General features: G+C 41.5%; 1 protein-coding gene across 5 annotated transcripts in view; it reads right to left on the reverse strand.

Moving 5' to 3' along the window:
- The window catches only part of SLC41A2 (solute carrier family 41 member 2), a 160,665-nt gene that overhangs the window by 128,203 nt on the left and 12,371 nt on the right, over positions 1 to 20,091 (reverse strand). For 4 of the 5 annotated variants that reach the window (XM_029601523.1, XM_029601520.1, XM_029601522.1 and 1 more), the window contains exons 2-3: positions 7,816 to 8,575; positions 5,916 to 6,023 (exon numbers count right to left, since the gene is read on the reverse strand). In XM_029601523.1, the coding sequence (XP_029457383.1) occupies positions 5,916 to 6,023; positions 7,816 to 8,364 (657 nt within the window). In that variant the 5' untranslated portion in view covers positions 8,365 to 8,575. Of the gene's footprint in view, positions 1 to 5,915; positions 6,024 to 7,815; positions 8,576 to 9,489; positions 9,583 to 20,091 lie in introns of all 5 variants that reach the window. The other variant, XM_029601521.1, reaches the window with a different exon arrangement.

The raw sequence follows: 20,091 nt of genomic DNA on the forward strand, positions 1-20,091 counted from the left end.
TGAAATGGGGGAGATAGGCCACCGGGTCGACGAATGCGATATATGACTGAAATCTCATGCAGATAAGATCGAGAAACTTACAACTACATGCGCTGATCTGACTAAGGCTGAGGACGATCTCCTTTTAAAAGAAGAGGACCTGGAAAACAGGAACAGACTGTGCAATCTGAGGTTTCGAGGCGTTCCCGAAACCGAAGCTTATAGTGACTGCCCGGCAGTTGTCAGCTCGCTGAGCAATTTCTTTCTGACACAGGGCGGAGAGAACGACACTTAAGTACTAACCTTCAACAATCGAAATCTAGCGAGCGCACCGAACTCTGGGCCCCCGACAGGGAAATCAACCTCGAGATATCATCGCCTGCTATTTGCGTTACCCCACGAAAGAAAAACTTTTGTCAAAGGCTCGACAGCAGAAATCCTGGATGTGGGAAGGACAGTCGATTTCGATATATGCAAATCTATCCCCGGGAACCATCAAGCGCAGGCAGACTTACCAACCGATTACCACCCTGCTGCAGAAAGAATAACTTCGGTACCGGTGGCTGTTCCCAGAGGGGATAGCATTAACTATTAAAGGTATTACTTCCCGAGCCATTACCCCGGCTGCAGCGGCGGCCATTTTACAATCTGCAGGCCTGCAAGTCCATGCAGTCCCAGGAGTCTAGCACAGAAACAGACCAGACCCACCGAGATGGCAGAGAGTCGAAAACGGCAGCAGGAGGCTCCGACGCAATCTGGACAATAACAAGATGGAAGGCGCGGGCTGAATTTACAGCTAACCACCACTTGTGGGGACAATTTGGACTTCAGGAATGTTCATCTGCGGGTTTGTTGCAGTTTCTTTATATTTAAAGATTTCTCAATTGCATGGTTAACAGGTTTACGGATGTTTATGCTGTTTACAAAGTGGGGGAGTTTCAGGATAATGGGAGGGGGAGATGGGTCACAGTATTAACCTAAGGATTATGGTATAGGGACAGCTGCTATGCCTAACCGGTGATGTACACCGACTTACCCTGCCTAGGCAGGGATGCTAGAGAGATCTGGCAATGGAGTGGGGGGGGGGGGGGGGGGCGGGAGGGGAGGTATTCATAGAGACACTGGGATATGAGAGGGGGTATAAGACCATGCATTGTAAACGGCATCATCTCAGGTTCAACGGTGCCTGGTTTTATAAGGGGGGAGGAATGGTGTGGATGCTCTCAGCAAAGGGTTTACTAAATGTTTCACAGCTATAAATTGACACTTATATTTAAGTTCCATGGCTTTTACTTTTTTCTCATTAAACGTCAAAGGGCTTAACACCCTGCACAAAACAAGATCTACAAACCCAACCCGGAGGGGTCATCTGTTTACAGGAAACACATCTACGACGGAGGTATGAACATTTAGTAGACTGGCCCATGTTTGCCTATAGATTCTTTTCCCCTGCGAGCAAATTACATAAATATGCTGGGGTTAGTATTTTCTTTAAGCAGGGATATGACTATAGTATAAAATCACGTTATAGATGATCATGGCAGAATCATTCTGGTTAAATTTGAATATCAAAAGAAGTTGTTTTCTTTTTTAAATATTTAATGTTCCAAACTATGAGCAGAAGGCTTTTTTCGATCAGATAGACAGCTTACTAACCAAAGAAGGAGAGGGTACTATTCTCTTGGTAGACTTCAACTTAACAATATATCCACCCCTAGATAACTCAGGAGGACACAGTCCAGGCACTAGAATAGCGAGGAAACGGCTAAGGTCCTTTCTTACTAAATGGAATTTATTAGACGCTTGGTGTCAGAGGAATCCCCAGGAAAAACAGTACACCTTTTTTTCCAGCCCACATCAAACATACTCACACATTGACTATTTAGTGGATAAATCTATAATTGGAAGAGTGAAAGAGGTATCTATAAACTCCATAATATGGTCCAACCATGCTTCAATTAGCTTGGAGGTATCAGAACGGACTAAAGAGAAAGGCTTCCGGCCATAGAAGCTTAATGATACCCTTATTGCAGATGACATATTGTAAACACCTGGAAAAGGAAATCAATACCTTCCTTAATACAAATACTGGCACTCCAGAGGTAATATGGGATTGCATGAAAGTGGTGGTTCGTGGGTATTTAATTTCAAAGGGGACACATGCTAAACAACTAAAACAGGCCAAACAACAGCTATTGGGAGAAATCCAACAACTATCTGAACAGCATAGGCATCCACTGGCGAAGGCCACATATATGAAACTACAAAAGGCTAGAGATGAGCTACGAACCATGGCTGATATTGAACTCAAAGCCAAGTTATCTTTACTTACCCAGGAAAAATTTGAGTGGGGTAATAGGTCGGGGAGACTTCTGGCTAGATACTTGAAACAAAAACAAACTCAGTCTCAAATTACTGGGATCAGAAACTCGGATGGAGTTCTATTTGTCTCCCCCCCAGAAATTAGGCAATGCTTCCAACAGTTTTATGGGGATCTTTATGATGTTATTTCCTCGATCCACACAGACCAAACAGACAGTTACTTTCAGGACATAGATCTTCCACATCTAACTGAAAAAGAACGAGAGTTCATTGATAAAGAGATCTCCCAGGCAGAGATCCTAGAGGCTATAAAAGGTCTTAAAGCCAACAAGGCACCGGGTTTAGATGGTTACACCCTGCAATTTTATAAAACATTCTCCTCCGTGTTGGTAACTCCATTACAGAAATTCTTTAATCATTTCAGGGCTGGGTTCCCATTGGGGTCGGGGGCCAACACCGCTGGCATTACCATATTAGGTAAACCAGGGCACGACGACTTACTGTGGCTCCTACCGCCCAATCTCTTTACTGAATCTAGACTTGAAGCTTCTGGCCAAGATCATGGCTTCGTGCCTTAAGATCATTGCTCAGCTAGTACATACAGATCAAGCGGGCTTTATACCTGGGAGGATGGTGGCAGATAAAATCCGAAAAATAGTAGACCTAATTTGGTGGGTACGGAAGCAAAAAAAACCAGACTATTTTGTTATTGGTCGATGCCGAGAAGGCCTTTGACATGGTCCACTGGCCCTCTCTCTTTAGTGTACAGCAGCAGCTAAATTTTGGACCCGATTTTTTTTAATTGTTTACAGCAGCTATATACCAATCCTAAAGCCCGGGTGAAAGTGAATGGGATTTACTCAGACCCTTTCCCCATTAACAGAGGGACGAGACAAGGCTGTCCCTTATCACCTTTATTGTTCGCTTTATTTTTAGAACCCTTGGCCCTTAAAGTCCACACAAACCAGGGGATTCGGGGTATAGACGTTGGAGACAGAACATATAAAATGTCAATGTTCGCTGACGATGTGCTATTCACCTTGACAAACCCAGCCAACACACTTCAGAAAACATTGCATGAACTACAGAAATTTAGCAGCGTGTCAGGCTTTAAGCTTAATGTGGACAAATCGGAAATCCTGAATGTCTCTGTTCCTCCAGGAGAAATATCCCAGTTGAAGTCTTTATTTCCATTTCAATGGGCCAACAAGAAAATCAAATACCTGGGGGGTATATTTAAGTGGCGATCCTACTGAGCTTTTTGCCCTAAACTACCCACCGCTTATACAAAAGATTTTTAGAGACTTAGATCGGGAGTCCGAATTGTACCTATCTTGGTTTGGTAGAATATCATCTATAAAAAGGAATGTATTGCCCCGGCTAGGGTACCTCTTTCAGTCACTACCTATCCCTCTTTCCAATGCAATTCTCAAAAAGTGGCAAGAGGATTTTCTCATACATATGGAGACTGAGACCACCAAGAATTGCCCGTCATATAATGTACAGATCTAAACTTAGAGGCGTATTAGGTGTGCCCAACTTAAACTGGTACTATGCAGCAGCTCAACTCCGAGCAGTTTTGGACTGGCACTGTAAGGGTGAAAAAAAAAACAATGGGGGGGGGGGGGGTCATTGAACAATCTTTAATAGGGAGGATGCCATTGAAAGCCTTACTCTGGCTACCGCGCAGATTGTGGTTCCCCTTAAGCCATGTATCCTTACCAGTTAGTACCACTATCTCAGTATGGGAGAAGTGGAAGAATTGCTTTGTGGGAGACTGGAGCTATTTTTTCAGCTCCAGTTTGGCGGACAATGTGCATCTGCTTAAGGGGGGTCATATGAAAATTATCTGTTCCTGGGAAACCAAAGGGCTTCGCAGCTAGGGACAACTCTGGGCACAGGGCATACTGATTCCCTATGCAACTCTGCAGGAGTGCTACCAGTTGCCTCCAATGGATGTTTTTGCCTACCTTCAAGTTAGACATCTGGTCCTGACAGAGGGATTGCCAAAGACCTGGGGATGGGCAAAACACAACTAGGACACTGGTGTGATTATGCAGATAACTTCAAGAAGGTGATCATTCAGGTATATCATTTTTTTTAATAAAGATCCCCAGTCCAAACCGACACACATGCGAGCATGGGAGGCTGATCTCGGAAGAGTGATGTCCGACTACCTGGGATGACATTTTTTTAGCCACTAAAACAGGGTCTCCATATACCACCATGGCAGAAAATTACTATAAGGTTTTATTCCGATGGTATCTTTATCCAGAATGACTTCATAAAATGGCAGCCACTAACAGCTTACACTGTTGGAAGGGATGTGGACAAGTAGGCACTTTCTACCACATGTGGTGGACATGCCCTAAAATTGCCACCTTTTGGTCCTATAATCACTGACCTACTAAAGCATCAGCTGGGAGAGGAGATAACATTAATACCAGATCATGCCCCCTTGAACCTGCCACTAGATATTCCAGCTGATAAATGGAAACTGGCTCACATTATCATTATGGCTGCTCGTTGTGAACTAGCTATGCTATGGAGGTCGGCTAGAGTACCATCTGAGGAGGATATGAAGGCGAGATTGAATAAACTTTGGATGGTATATAGAGGGATGGCAAATACTAATAAACTGAACCAGAGATACCTGAAACTACATCAATGATTGGTGGGTTGGTTAAATGGGCCTGCGGGTATTTCCTGTAGGGGTTTGCACAAATACCGGACAAAATGACATGGGCGACATCACTCACACCATATTCTCCAGTTGTCTTTCTTTGTTGTTGTTATACTCTCTTATAATGATATCTCTCTTATGCCGTTGTTGTTAAAATCATCCCCGAGTCATACTCAGAATGCAAAATGCACATTTCCATATCCTCGAGCATTGTGTTACCGACGCATTCGAAAATGTGTACCAAGAGCTGGTAGGGGGTGGGGAGAAAACAGTTACGATGTGCTTTTCTATGAACGACAAGACAAGTATAACTGCTATGGTTGTGGTTTTATTGTTTCTGAACTTTTACAGCTGTTAAATTGTTGTCATACACTTAAAATTTAATAAAAGTATAAATTAAAAAAAAAAAAGTTGGGTGAGAAATAGTGTCTGTCCTGGTGGGCAGGAGGCAAGAACCGTCTATCAGGAGCTCACATCAATCCTCCATTTCCCTTTCTCCCTACTTCTTCCACCCCTCATATCTCCCAGCCTTCCATCCCCCTTTCAACCCTAGCTATTAGTCTAAAGGCTACTGTATAAAATGCACTGTGGCTTGTACAGTGGTTTGAACTTGTTTGAGAAATGCTACAGAATAGCAAATTTGTTGACTTTAATCCTATTTTCCTTAATTTGGTTGTGTTGTGTGTATATATGTATTTTATATATACATATAAAGCAATATGTTTTGTTCTTTTTTCATTTAAGAAATACAAGCAAGTTAAAAGATGAAAACTGAAATACAGTCATAACCAGCATTTTGTGCATTGTATGCTTATACCTGCAAGAGAAAACGATCTGCAGGTTCTCATCTTCCATGCTGCCGCCCCCTCCCTGTCCCCCTTCGAAGCTCAGTCAGGGACAGGGTTCACCTCTAGAGAACTGAACTACTTACAGCAGTGGAAAGTCTGGATGCCAAGGTCATCTCCAAATTACCCTTGAGTCCAAGAAGTGCAGGAACTAAGATAAAAACTTCAGTAAGATTTTTGAACACATCCCAGTGCTACGAGAAAGGAAAAACACCGTTTAAGAATAAAAAAATCTTAAAAGAAACGAGCAAAAACCTAACCTTTTTAAATGTTTCCTTTCCGAGACATAACTTTAGCCCTGGTTTGGGGGAGAAGCACTTTCATAAACTTCTGGTATAGTAGACAAACAGGTTTCGAGAAACAAATGGAACTTGCACGCATTGTGAGACCCTTAAGTTCAATCCCCCTTCACCAACCAAAAATAGGGCCAATAAATTGATTTTAAAATCTTGTGTACCTGCAGTCTTGGATGCTGTACCCTGTTATGTTGATTCGTCCCTGGTGTTTACATCTGCACACAGGAGAGCACTGACAAAAGTAAAATAGAGAGACTGCTCACGTTAAAAGAGCATACCCTCTGCACGACTCCTCCTCAGCTCATTCAAAATGTGTACAGGGCCCAGCAGAACTTCTAGCACCAAGCTCAATTCATAATACCATACTGACTCCTTTACATAGCCAAGCACAATGCCAGCATTGTGTAAAAACTTGTGGGGCCGCTGCAACATTTACGCGCAGTCAGCGCCCGCTTTAACGCGCCCCCAGGCGCCCCTCCTGGGGGCACCATGCAATATTTAAATCAGGGGGTCGCGTTAGCAAAGAGGCGCTAGGGTCGTTTGCGCGCCCCTAGCGCCATCTTGCTAAGGAGAGCCCGAGTGCGTCGGCCGTCCGCCAGTTAGGAAAACTGGCATTCAGTTTAAATCGGCGTCAGTTTCTCTAAAACGCCACAAGGCCAGGGGTTCAGGAAACTGGACGCTTCTCAATTGAGCGTCTGTTTCCTGCACCCGACTGCCGGCGCTTTTTTAAAATTTTCTTTAGTTTGTCCTCAGACTTAATATCGCAGTTTTTTCTGCTTTTCTGTACTAGTTTTAGGAGGGCTCAGCAATTAACACCTGCTCCAGGCAGGCATTAATTTCTGATCGCTAAGATGTGCGTCCTAGACGCATTAGAGAGGCACTAATCCCCTTATTGCAAAAGGGAATTAGTTAGTGCCTATACAACCCCCGTCCAGCTGAGCGCACTATATTGCATCGGCCCCACAGTGCATCAAAAGGTTACAAGCAGCCACTTCTGATTTACAAATCTGCTTCCTTATCAGAGTATTACTTTCCAAATGGGAAAAGAACATGAGGAACAATACCATAACTGCAGTGAGAAACTGAGATACACAACTTTTTCCAAAGTCACAAAAAGATGGCCTGAGCTCTCCTGGCTTTTTGGTCCATACAGATGATTACAACTCCAATAGATTATTTTTGTGATTTACAATAATTTTTCTAAAATTAAAATTTAGAAAACTAGGAAAAAAAAAGACTTAAGAAATGCTATAAATCCTGCAGCATGCTGTAATTTTTTGGAACACTCCATTTTTGCCTCCACCTCGTCCCCACATTCCCTCTGATGAGCACACTAGGTATTCCAACAAGAATTATCTTCCTCCAATGCTGAACCCTTCAGTGGGATTGCTGTGTAAGCCAGAGTACTCCCAACCTTCTGCACAAACTGTCCAAAACCAGGGAACACCCATTCCCTACACTGCAGCACACAAAACACTACCCCCAAACCATGAGCTTCATCCCACTTATGTCTATAAAGCACAGAGTTTTACAGCGGAAAAACAAAGCACAGGTGCAATTGTGTCTCAAACTAAGGGAAGAATATTTTTTAAAAAACTCATAACCTTGAGGACACAATTAGGAAATACATCACAAAGAAAAGCGCTGGCTTTCTAACTTGATAAACTGCCAATCTGAGGTATATACCAACCTGCACGATGTCCAAAACCATGCCTGCTGAGACTGTTCCAAATCCAGCCAGTAAAAATGGAACTAGGATCTGTAATGCCATAGTAATACTGGATTCCTTTGGCAGCTTTTTATTTCCTTCCGGGCTCTCATCATCATCGCTCGACACGCCGTGATCCTGTAACATGGGATCCGTTTCCGAAGCGTCCCTGTTGTCACAGTAATTAAAGTTGGCAAAGCTGTCGTACTTTGGGCTACAATTAGTTGGACTATGTGCATTGTTGCCATGAAAAACAGATTCTGACTGGTGGTGGTATTCCAAGTGCTGGTCCGCCCGGATACTGAAACCGTGCACAGCTGACTGTACGCCATCTTGCCATGCACCATTCATTTTCTTCTGCCTGTCATCCTGGCCGTTGTGGTACACGACCGGAACCATATTCAGCAGCAGGGACAGGAACCTGTCCGTCTGAATTGTATTTAAACCAACACTCCAACTTGCAGGCCCTTCTCTAGAACAATCCGTACTATTTATTTTACTGGTAATAGCTCTGCCTTTACAGTTAGTCATGTTGACATCAGGGTATTACCGTAACGGTACTTTTGCTCGTATTGTGTCTTCTATGAAAACAATGTGGTTGTTTGCTCGATATGACACCAGACAACATTTTTAAAAAAAATACAAACCAACCAAACAAACAAAAACCATCCAGAGCTCTGCTAGAAGTGATCTGATATGCTCCTGTAGGGATCTCAATCATTTCTACAACATTGGTCCAAATCTGGAGGGGGAGAAAAAAAATATTATATATTTATTTATTTATTTATTGGTTTTTATATACCGCCGCTCATCAAAGATATCACGTCGGTGTACATAGAACAAAAATACGCAGTTGCATGTACATATAACAGTATAATAATATCTGAATTCCACAATAAATTAAAACAGTAAAATACAATATCAAGAACAACTTAATTAACGGAATATTAGATAGAAATATAGAGTAAAAAAAATGTGATTGCATAACTTAATCTAGTATCAAGGCGAAAAACTGGGGGTATAGGAGGGGTGGGGAGCAAATTGGAACGGGAAGGAAAGAGAAAGGGTAAGGAAGGAAAGGGTTATATACATATGTACAGAGGGCGAGATCAATGGTTATAAGAGAGTAACAATAGTGCTAGAATGACTAGAAGAGGAGGGCATAGTTAAACTAAAGTTGAGAGTAATAGTTTAGTGAAAAGATGGAAAGATTGGCAGACTAAGAAAAGGGAGTAATAGGAGTTAAGAGAGATCGTGTAAGATAGAAACATGTTAGGAACAGTAGAGTTAAGGGGGAACACGGAAAAATCAAGTGTAGGCTTTAGTAAAAAGCCATGTCTTGAGCTTTTGCTTGAATGTCTTAGAGGACAGTTCAAGGCGTAATTCAGTGGGCATAGCATTCCATAGTGTTGGGCCAGCTATGGAAATGGCACGAGCTTTGGTGGATGCATATTTAAATAGTTTAGGTAATGGGGTTTGTAGTTTGTAGTTTGTAATGGGGTTTTATTTTTATATAATTAGCCCTTGCAGAATCCATTACCATAAGCAATTGAACTAAAAATTTAGAATGTAACTTATTTTTCTTTTACATCACTGTATTATCAAGAGCTGAAATAGAAGCAACTGTGTCAGTTTATTAGGATATAGGGTTACTACCTTAGAATGTTCCAGTCTATCGGTCTTATCCCTTGGATGTATGTGGGCCTCACTTCAGGCCAGATTCATTAAGGTTTTTCTCCCATTTTGTATCTATGGGAAAAACCTTTAGTGAATCAGGTACTTCATGAGAGCAATGCTTTTATCGAAATAACCATTACATACATTTATTGATATTCAAGCTCCTGAATCGTGCAAAAGTCCTGCTCAAAGCTCATATCAGACTGCTAGAAAATGGATCAGCATCCCGATTCAGCGAGCACATACTGACAGTATAAGCCTGGTGACTATTAGCCCTACTGTGCTGGAGTGCAGAAACAAACAAGTCTAACATTCCAGAAAATCTTCCATTTTCAGGCAGGTTATATTTCAAAGTGAAAATGCCTACTAGGATAACTGTATCTGGCTGTCTGCAACCCTGGGAGGCGCTAGCTGAAAGATTTGGTTGTGACAAGAACCCTTTGAATCTGGCAAAAACGCCACGAGCTTTTACCAAGTCCAGTTCTTCCACAGGACATCATACGGGACATGCCAACTTTCTGGCACATTCCCAGCTTACATATTTACCAGCTTGTTTTTTCATTTCACTTTCAATGAACAGAGACCCTGGTGGCAAGCATTATTGAGTAACTGCCCTTGCCCCCTCACCGTTAGCTCAGGGCACTTAAATTTCAACAAGGGCGCTTTATCACATAGCACCTACAACTAGGCTGACCACATTGTTTCATGTCCAAAGAGAGAATTTCTGGAACTGTCAATCCGTGCATGAAACAAGAATAAAAGTAGGCGTGGCCTAACCTGTCTCACCTGAAGTGGAGCTATAGTCACCCCAATTACTGCTTCAAAAAATCCTGTCCGTCCAAGACATGACAGCACAGACAACTGAACGAGGGCTTCCTGACATGATTTTTTTTCTTCATGCCGCAGTTTCCTCCTGCTTCTTTTATATTGCCAGCTCGATCGGACCCAAGGCTGAATCTCCCATTTCCAACTGCCCTGGGATCATTCCCCTATCTTTCATATTCCTCCCTCTGTAGCTGACCCAGGGAGCAAAAGAGCCAACTCTGAGATCAAACTGGGGACCTTCCACATGGCAGTGCTGGGCACTTACCACCTGAGCCACCGCTTTGACTGGCTCCTTGATGTTCTGAGCACTAGGATGGAATCCATAAAGCAATTGTTCCAGGAACAAACAAACCGCCAACAATTATCCTATTTACCGCTGCCAACACCACCGTTAGAAATCTTTGTTTGCAAACAGGACCAGGTTCAGTAATTTATATCTGGCCAGACTGTAAAGGAATGTGGCCAGGAAACTGCAGCGTACATAAACAGTACAAAATATTCAAGTACCTCGTAGCTCCAAGCTCCTGGGGTTCACTGATCCAGCTCTGGTTTAACTCTCTTCCTGAAACCATTCAGGTAAATTGTCAGAAATGTAAGTGCCAGTTCACTATTACCCTCCTTCCAACAAACTACAACAGCTTTTTGACTAGAGAACTAGAAATATTCTGCACTATTATATGGATTTTACAGTTTTTATTTCATATAAGCTCATAACATACATGTAGTCTAAAACAAATGGTCCATGCCCTGAATAAGATTATCACCAGATCGATGATAAAAGGTTACCAACTGACATCCATTTTTCAGGCTTACGTGAGTAACTCCTAAATAAAAGTCTAGGGTGACGTATCTTTCTCATTGTCAGAGAGGTGCCTGGGGAGCAACCGGGACATCCGAGCGCACCTGTCTGACTAGAAAAGCTTCTCATTAGCCTTGTAAGCATGGCAACACGTTATAGCTCAAGTCAGGAATAAGCTTTTTCCCCCCTAGTGCTCCAGGGGATATGCCTTGATGAACCATGTTGCTTTGTTTTGCTTGGCGATTCAGCAAGCTGCTGCTTAGGAGAAAAAAATGCTATAAAAGGTGTAGGTGTGTGTGTGTGTGTGCGTAGAGGTGCCAGTGTGTGAGTGTGTCCTCACAGACAAGCAACCTCTCTCCACAACCCATAACTTTACAGAATCTGCCTCTTTCAACATTGAAATGTCCTACTGCCTTATAGTGGAATATCCATTATGAGCCGGTAGATTTCCTCCTGTCCCTTTGTACTTCCAGGTCAGTCGGAACCTGGACTACACACAGCGCCATGAGCTCTCTTTCACAACTACACAGGAATTCTGCCCCCTCCCCGCCCTACTATATATATATATATATATATATATATATATATAAAAAAAAACTTTCCAGTGCATTTTAGTCCATTCTTTACAGAAACAGTTCTTGGCCAGGGGCCATGCACCAGGACTCCTTCCAGAACGGGCCACTAGGTGTCGCCTCTGCACGCCGACTATGACTGTGAATGCTGCCTCTCCCATCCTGAACCCCACCCAGCCAATCTACGTGGCAGCACTGAACTGGCTCCACCCCACAAAGGATGCTTTGTTCATCTGAATTCTTTGATCCCAGTTACCAAAGAAATACTACAAACACTAAAATTCAGTCATGCTGGCCATTAGGAAAAGAGGATTTATTTAAAGTGTTCCTTAAGATTACAAGCCGTTTTTTCCTATTTAGAATATTAATCACTGTCTTATAAAATTTAACAAAAGAAAATTAGATTAGTTGCTTAATGACAGAAATTTTTCTTGTTATTAAAGTACAATGATGTTTTGTTACCCTTTAGGGATACTTTATGATGTGATATACATTTAAGTGAATAAAATGGTTATGTGAATGAAAAATGGATTACAAGCCATCTGGTGACCATTTCAAGTTTAACAATTGTGGGGGGAATGGAAGCTACTTAATGAACTTCCATTGGCTCCTTCTTCATACCACTAAAGCAGTATTTCTCAACTACTGCACCGTGGACCACACGTGGTCCCTGGCAGCACATCTGCTGGCTCACAGAGCACGACTGGGCCTCCTCCAGGAGGAAGCAAGATCTGCCCTGCAGCTGCACCCTAGCCAGGAGAGACCTTTCCTAACCTCCTCCCACCTCTGCCAAACTTTCCCCCCCCCCCCCAGTTGGGGGCTGATCCTGAGACCCCATCTTTGGGAGGGGAGCAGCTGCGGCTGAATATTGAGCCAGCATGAGCCGAGTCTGCATCTGATCTACTGTTCAGTCTCACCCCCATCTGGTGACCAGTCCTAACTAGAGAAAAAATAAAGTCTATGGGTCAAGGAGAAGAATGTGGAAGCGATTTATCATCTTTTGTCTTTTTCTAATGGGGAGCTGGTGGCCGACTGGCGGGGAGGGGAAAAAAAAAAAAAAGAGGAATTTTTTTTTCAAAGATCAACTTATGGGCTGGCTAGGAGGCAGAGAGAGTTTTTGAGGGGGTTTTTTTTTAGGATAATACCATTGGCTGGCAGGGAGAGGGACGCAGGAAAGAGGGCTTTCTTTTTTTGGTAGAATATTTTCATAAACTTCTTAAAAAGAAACAAAGCAGCACAGGGCTGATCCATGAGATTAAAGACCGGGTGGGAGAGGAAGTTAGGTATCTTTGTGCCCTCCTGCTGCTCTTTCATTTTCTGGGGGCCTTTTCCCCTCCACACACACGCCCAATTCATTGACACTGCAACCTCAGCAGGATGAGAAGTGCTGCATTAAAGCACATGCATCCTGAGCCAAACAGCACAAGGGTCTTTAATAACTGCTGCTTCTGCATCTTCCTGGGTGGTAACGAGTGTGCAAATTCATATCCTTTTTCCTGAAAGAATTCAAAGCCCAACTGATTAACTAAACAGTACGTAGGAAGAGTGGAATAAAGGTCAGGCAGATGGCACAGGTAAGATTACAGGCATGCAGCCTGTTCTGAACCAAGTAAACATTAATCACTTAATGACAGCAGGGAGGGAAAAACAAAAATTAGTAAACAGAGTTGTTTTTCTGGCCATTTGAGTGGAATGTATGCATTAAATTCTTAGCTGTTTATTACCTGTTATCGCTTTCAGAAAAGCAGCATTCCAGTCTGCAGAAGACAGCAAAACAGTCATCTGGACATTTTCAATAGGAAAGAAAGGCTGCAGTTGCTGCGCTCAAAAATCCAAGCTTTCACTCAATCAGACCCTTGCCTGGAGCACTATTAGACCATGCACTATGTATGAGGACAGACTGGTGAATAGTGCACTATGGAACAAAAAGGTAAAATTAGGCCTTACCTGCTAACTTTCCTTTCCTTGAGTCCTGCCAGACCAGTCCAGACAGGTGGTTTTGTCCTCCTACCAGCAGATGGAGGCAGAGGGTAAGTTCTTTGCCTGATGCTCCCCCTCTATATAGTCTGGTGCAGAAAGGAAGGAATCAGTAGTCCTCTGCCTCCAGCAGATGGTAGGCTGGTGTAGAAATCTTCTCAATAGCAATAAAGGAAATTTTTCAGATGCATTACAGGAGATTTTTAGGATGACTGGAAACCCTTCCAGCTAAGGTATCCTGCTTCTTTACAAAAATTCAAGATAATGAGCAAGACTCAAAGGTCAAGTCAAATTTTGAGCCAAGTACTGTGGCTTCCACATTAGTCTGCATGCATATACAGAAATAAGAGTCAAACATGTAATAGGTGAGACTTGTATTTTCTGGTCTACCAATGCATCTATGACTAGTTTCTAAAAGCTATACTTTGTCCTGATAAGGGGAGCATAGCTCTGGAAAGTTAGTCACAACCGTACTGAGTTAGTCCAATAAAAAGGTACTATTTACAAGACAAGCTTAAACATACAGGTCACTGTCAAGGAGGGTGGGAGAAGAGTCCCCTTCCAAGTTCTGGTTATACAGCAGCGGTGACTATTTCTGGCAGCTTGCTGATGTCTCTGTTGCAAGCCGGAATACTTGTGTTTCCACAGGCTGGAACAGAGATACCCACAGGTCAGAGGTGGCTCACAGGCTGTAGTTTGAGCAACCTCTGATCTACAACTTGGTTTATTGAACCTTATTTCAATAGAAAATGGATATGTTAAAAGAATAGGAAGCTTGTGGTGCACAAACGGTACACAGAATATCAAAAAACTGAAACAGACATCAAACAGGAGGTATACATTGGCATTTGTTTAGCAAGTTTTAGTCGTGCCTTAGACTTAGCTAAGAAAATTTAAATACTTTTTTTTACTTTATTAAATTTCACAATAATAATACAAGAGAACCTTGTTTTAGAAACACATGGCAAATATAAACACGCTACATAAGGAGGTACAAGGGAGGAGAGCTTGTTACCTGCCTGAAAGCCGTGAATTTCTTTTTCCTGTTTGTTTGAATGCTTTGCAGCCACAGTGAGTTTTACCTGGGGTGAGATAATCAACTTGCCCGGACAGGACCAGCTGGAGCAACGTCACTGTGAGAGGCGGGACCAGGAAGCAGGAGATAAAAATCTGCCTGCTAGGGGCCAGCAGCTGTGACTGGCTTTGCCTGGCTTTCAAATGATCTATGCAATTGGAAAATCTAAGAACAATACATTAGGGTAGGATTAATTACTTTATTGATTTACATTTGTTTCTCTTCTTCACCTGACCTCCATAAGTGTAACCTTTGGGATATCGTACAAGTAAGCCACATACACTGTTTCTCTCTCGTATATTACCTGTTATTAAATTTACCTTTAAAATATGCCACATTTATTTATTTAACAGTTTTTTATACCGACCTTCACAGTGAATAACCATATCGGATCGGTTTACATTTAACAAGGGTATAAAAAAGGAGTAACAAATTCAAGTGAGCGAAAGATAAACAATAGGTAGGAATAAGTCAAAGTTACAATCAACAGGGAGAGAGAACTTGGAAGCTTGCAAGCAAGCTGGAAGGAAGGTAAGGCCGGAGATAAACCAGTGATACCATAAGCGTATGGTTACAAGCTTAGAGGTGTTTTAACCTGGGAGAGTCAGAGTCCAAAAGGAAGGCAAACGTAAAGCCTTCCATAGGGATTGTGTTAGTTCAGTGTCAGAGTGGCTTAGGTACTCCTCTACAATCCCCAGTAGAATTGACCGCTGTGGGGGATAGTCCAGAGCAGAACTCACCCCACCAGGTCTCAGAAACATCCTTAAGTCCTGGAGCACCAGTAACACCTCCCCCCCTGGTAGAGAAGGGATAATTCCCTTAGAAAACCCAGGAAAAATACAAGAAGCCCTTAGTGGTACTGAGACATTTGAGGAAGAGCAAACACTAATGGAAGTTCTGCAATTAAATAAAGGGAAAACAATTTTAGATGATAAAAGTCAAGACCATAATTGATACATCTATCTTGGGAACAATAGGAGATACCCCTCTGTTGCCTGAGAAAGAAAGCACTCCGAAGTCTGATCAATCTAGAAAACTTAAACAGCAAGGTTTAGTGCCAGCCTTGAAACCTAGCACTATTAAAGTGGCTATCCAAAAACCAGCAAACATAACACTAGAATCCTTGTGGAACTATACAGCAAAATTGGACTCCGCAATTACAAACTTAACTGAAGCTCTTCTGGTAACTAATAACTCCGTAAAGGAAAATTCTGGAAAGTTAGACTATCAACAAAAAGAAAAATCGTATAACACAAGTAGAAAAAATTCAGAGTCAGCAGTTAAAAACAGAAATAGAGTACCAGAAAAGATTTGAAAAATCTAGAAAATTCAATAAGAGCTTTAAACCTAAGAGTTACAAATTTTCCTGTAATAAGACAGATAAGTCCTCTGGAGTTATTTAAAAGCTATATAACTCAAATTTTAAAAATTCCAGAACAGTGCCATCCAGTAATTGTTAGAGCCTTTTATGTCGGCCCAAGAAAAAATGTTTTAGAGCAGATGGTAGTGCCACAAGAGGAAAAAGAACAAGAAAAGTCAGAAAATACGATATTAGAATCTTCAATTAATATCTCAGATATATTACAGAAATCACAAGAACTTCAAGTTACGGATAGAAGGACTTTATTGATCCAATTTGCTTTCATCTCAGACAAGGATAATGTAATGAAATTCTTTTTTCGAAATAAAATTCTTTTAATCTATGGACCGAGAATTTGGATATTTCCAGATGTGATAAGGAGTACTCAACTCTGGAGAAAAAAAAATGTCTAGCCCCGAGGAAAGAGGTAATAGATAAAGGAGGTTTCTTCTTACTTAAATATCCCTGCAGGTGTGCCATTGATTATAAAGGAAAAAAATATCTTTTTACTGATCCTGACCATCTTAAGGGTCTTCTTGTAGATTAAACTCCGGTTAGATAGTAAAGTAGGAGTAAACTGTACATTTTTCTTATAATGATTTCCGTATATTAAATATAAATCACTCTATATTGAGGTTATCACTTAACTTTATCTTCTGTTTTGGTAAGAATTGCATATGATAATATTATTGAATTACAAAAAAAAAAAAAAAAAGGTGATTGAATGTATTTATTACCTTTATATAAGTTTTCATAATATTACATATGTCAAGATTATTTCCTGTAATGCATAGTGAAAATTCATAAAATTAAAAACAAACACGCTACATATAGCTTATTAATAGAAAAACAATGAAGAAAAATATCCAGCCATTTGTTAGAACACATCACAAGGATGAAAAAATAAGGCAAAAAAATAATCAGAAATATTATACTCACAAACTCCAAATTAGGACCTACCCACAGAAATGTCATGGAGCATCACTTCCACAACCAGTAATAACTTTAGACTGCAAAAAAACTTTCTAATTGAATAGGATCCCAAAATATTTATTTCACACCTTGATACCAAATTAGGCATTTACAAGGAAAACGCAACATAAATGTTGCTCCCAGGGTTAAAATCCTGACTTTCTTCAAAAGAAAAAAAAAACAAAACTTTCCTTCTAACCTACAAGTCTCTCACCACATCAGGAAATAAGGAAATATTTTGACCCAAAAAAAGATTTATTTGCTATCCTGAAGAACAAATTCATTGTCCATTGCTTATCTGGCTCTTTTACAAAAGTTACTAATAAAATAGTTCTCTTCAAATTTTCGGGGCTAGACTGTTCTAAAAAGGCAGAAATACCCAATAGAGGAGAACCGATCTGTTGATCTACCCCGGAAGAAAAGCCAATCTGTTGATCTACCCCGGAAGAAAAGCAAGTTAAATCACAAGCAAACTGTGATACATTACAGGAGGACCTTGCAAGACTGGAAGATTGGGCATCCAAATGGCAGATGAAATTTAATGTGGACAAGTGCAAGGCGTTGCATATAGGAAAAATAACCCTTGCTGTAATTACACGATGTTAGGTTCCATATTAGGAGCTACCACCCAGGAAAAAGATCTAGGCATCATAGTGGATAATACTTTGAAATTGTCGGCTCAGTGTGCTGCAGCAGTCAAAAAAGCAAACAGAATGTTAGGAATTATTAGGAAGTGAATGGTTAATAAAATGGAAAATGTCATAATACCTCTATATCGCTCCATGGTGAGACCACACCTTGAATACTGTGTACAATTCTGGTCGCCGCATCTCAAAAAAGATAATAGTTGCGATGGAGAAGGTACAGAGAAGGGCAACCAAAATGATAAAGGGGATGGAACAGCTCCCCTATGAGGAAGGGCTGAAGAGGTTAGGGCTGTTCAGCTTGGAGAAGAGACGGCTGAGGGGGGATATGATAGAGGTCTTGAACGAGTAGATGTGACTCGGTTATTTACACTTTCTAATAGAAGGACTAGGGGGCATTCCATGAAGTTAGCAAATAGCACATTTAAGACTAATCAGAAAAAATTCTTTCACTCAATGCACAATAAAGCTCTGGAATTTGTTGCCAGAGGATGTGGTTAGTGCAGTTAGTGTAGCTGGGTTCACAAAAGGTTTGGATAAGTTCTTGGAGGAGAAGTCCATTAATGGCTATTAATCAAGTTTACTTAGGGAATAGCCACTGCTATTAATTGCATCAGTAGCATGGGATCTTCTTAGTGTTTGGATGACATCACCCAGACACCAGACAGCATGGCTAATTCAGCCTGTTTATCAACGGAAAATCTATTTTAGCAGGCAAATAGTATACTTTAACAAAATCAGGAATAGTCTCCTTGGATACCATGAGGAAATCCAAGTAGAATCTCCCCAGCATCTCCAAGGAGAAATCACAGAACATCAACGAAAGTTAAAACATCTTAATTTACACTTTAACAAATTACCCATATTCTCAAGCTTATAATGGAGAAATCGAGAAACTTTGGCACTAACAGCCTCAAATTCTTGAAATTGAAAACATTTAGTGGCCAATTCCTCTAGTTTTCCAGAGTGTTCTAATAATTTCTGTGAGTGTTCAAACACTCTTGAAGAAAGAGTCTGACTAGAAAAAGCCAAGGAGTCAAATTTAGTGGAGACTGATTGATATTGCAAATCATAAAGAGTTTCCAATGTTATTATAGCTGGCTTCTCAGTTTACTCCTGAGGGAATGCCGCGCTCATATGGAGCGCAGAATTTGCGCACACTTCCCTTCCTGCGCAGAATTTCCATTTTCTGTACAGAATTTGGAGCAGGCCCCAGTGTGCGGCAAGTGGAGCCTATCGCGCTCATGGCGAAGATTGCGCAGGCCTCGGCGGATGTCAGAGCTCGTCTCACTTGCAGCGGGATGGAGCAGGCCCCAGCAGCCGCAAGCAGGGCCCATCCTGCTTGAGGCAAAGACGGTGAAAGCCCTGCTCATGGAGAAGATGGAGCAGGCCCCGGTCAGAGTGAGAGTGAGTCTGTGTATATAAGACTGGGAGTCTGTGTGTAGGGGGCTGTGTGTGAGAGAGACAGCAAGCAAAGCGTGAAGGTATGTGGGTGTGTGTGTGTGCCAGAGAGAGGGAACTTATGTGAGGAGATTGTGAAGGAGTGTGTATGTGTGTGAGACATTAGGAGGTGGTCTGCGTGAAAAAGGGATTGTGTGTATGTGAGGGTGCTTGTTTGTTTATGAGAGAGGAAGTGTGTTTGTAAGCCAGTGTGAAGGGATGTGTGTGAGACAGAGAGAAAGGGAGCCTGTATATAGGAGTGTATGTGAGAGAGATAAGGAGCCTGTGTGGGTGAGTGTGCAAGAGAGAGGGAGCGTGTGTATGAGAGACAGAGAGAGAAAAAGAGTGCCTGTATAAGGGGCAATACTGAGAGAAGGGTCAAATTCTAGGAGTGGAGAGAGAGTGGAAGGGATTGAACCTAGAGAGGGAGGGAAGAGATAGTGAAGAGTGGAAGAGTTGGGCCTGAGAGAGCAAAGTGAAAGAAGACTAACCAGGGGAGTAGGGAAAGAAGTTGGAAGGGACACTCTTACAATGTACTTCTAGGGAAATTCTGCTCAAAATATTTAAAACTCTCCATCTCTAAGTAACAACTTTTTTCTGTTTTACATTTTGAATTACTTATAGGCTGTGAAGTACATTGTGTTATTTTGACCAATATAAAGTATGCAGAATTAAAATTATTTTTTTTTTACAGAATTCTCCCAAGAGTATCAGTTGGAAAACTTAAACCAGTTTTTTTTTTATTTATGCATTTTAACATATACAATAGAAATGAATTAACAGATATTATTAAACCATAAATTAGAAATAACTTCCTTACATATCTTATACTTATTTATCTGTATGAGAGAAAAAAGGAAAATAAGGAATACTACTCAAGAAGTAGAGAGAATTTTAAAGTGGTTATAAGGTAAACA

The sequence above is a fragment of the Rhinatrema bivittatum genome, chromosome 4 (genome assembly GCF_901001135.1).
Source record: "Rhinatrema bivittatum chromosome 4, aRhiBiv1.1, whole genome shotgun sequence".
NCBI lineage: Eukaryota > Metazoa > Chordata > Amphibia > Gymnophiona > Rhinatrematidae > Rhinatrema > Rhinatrema bivittatum.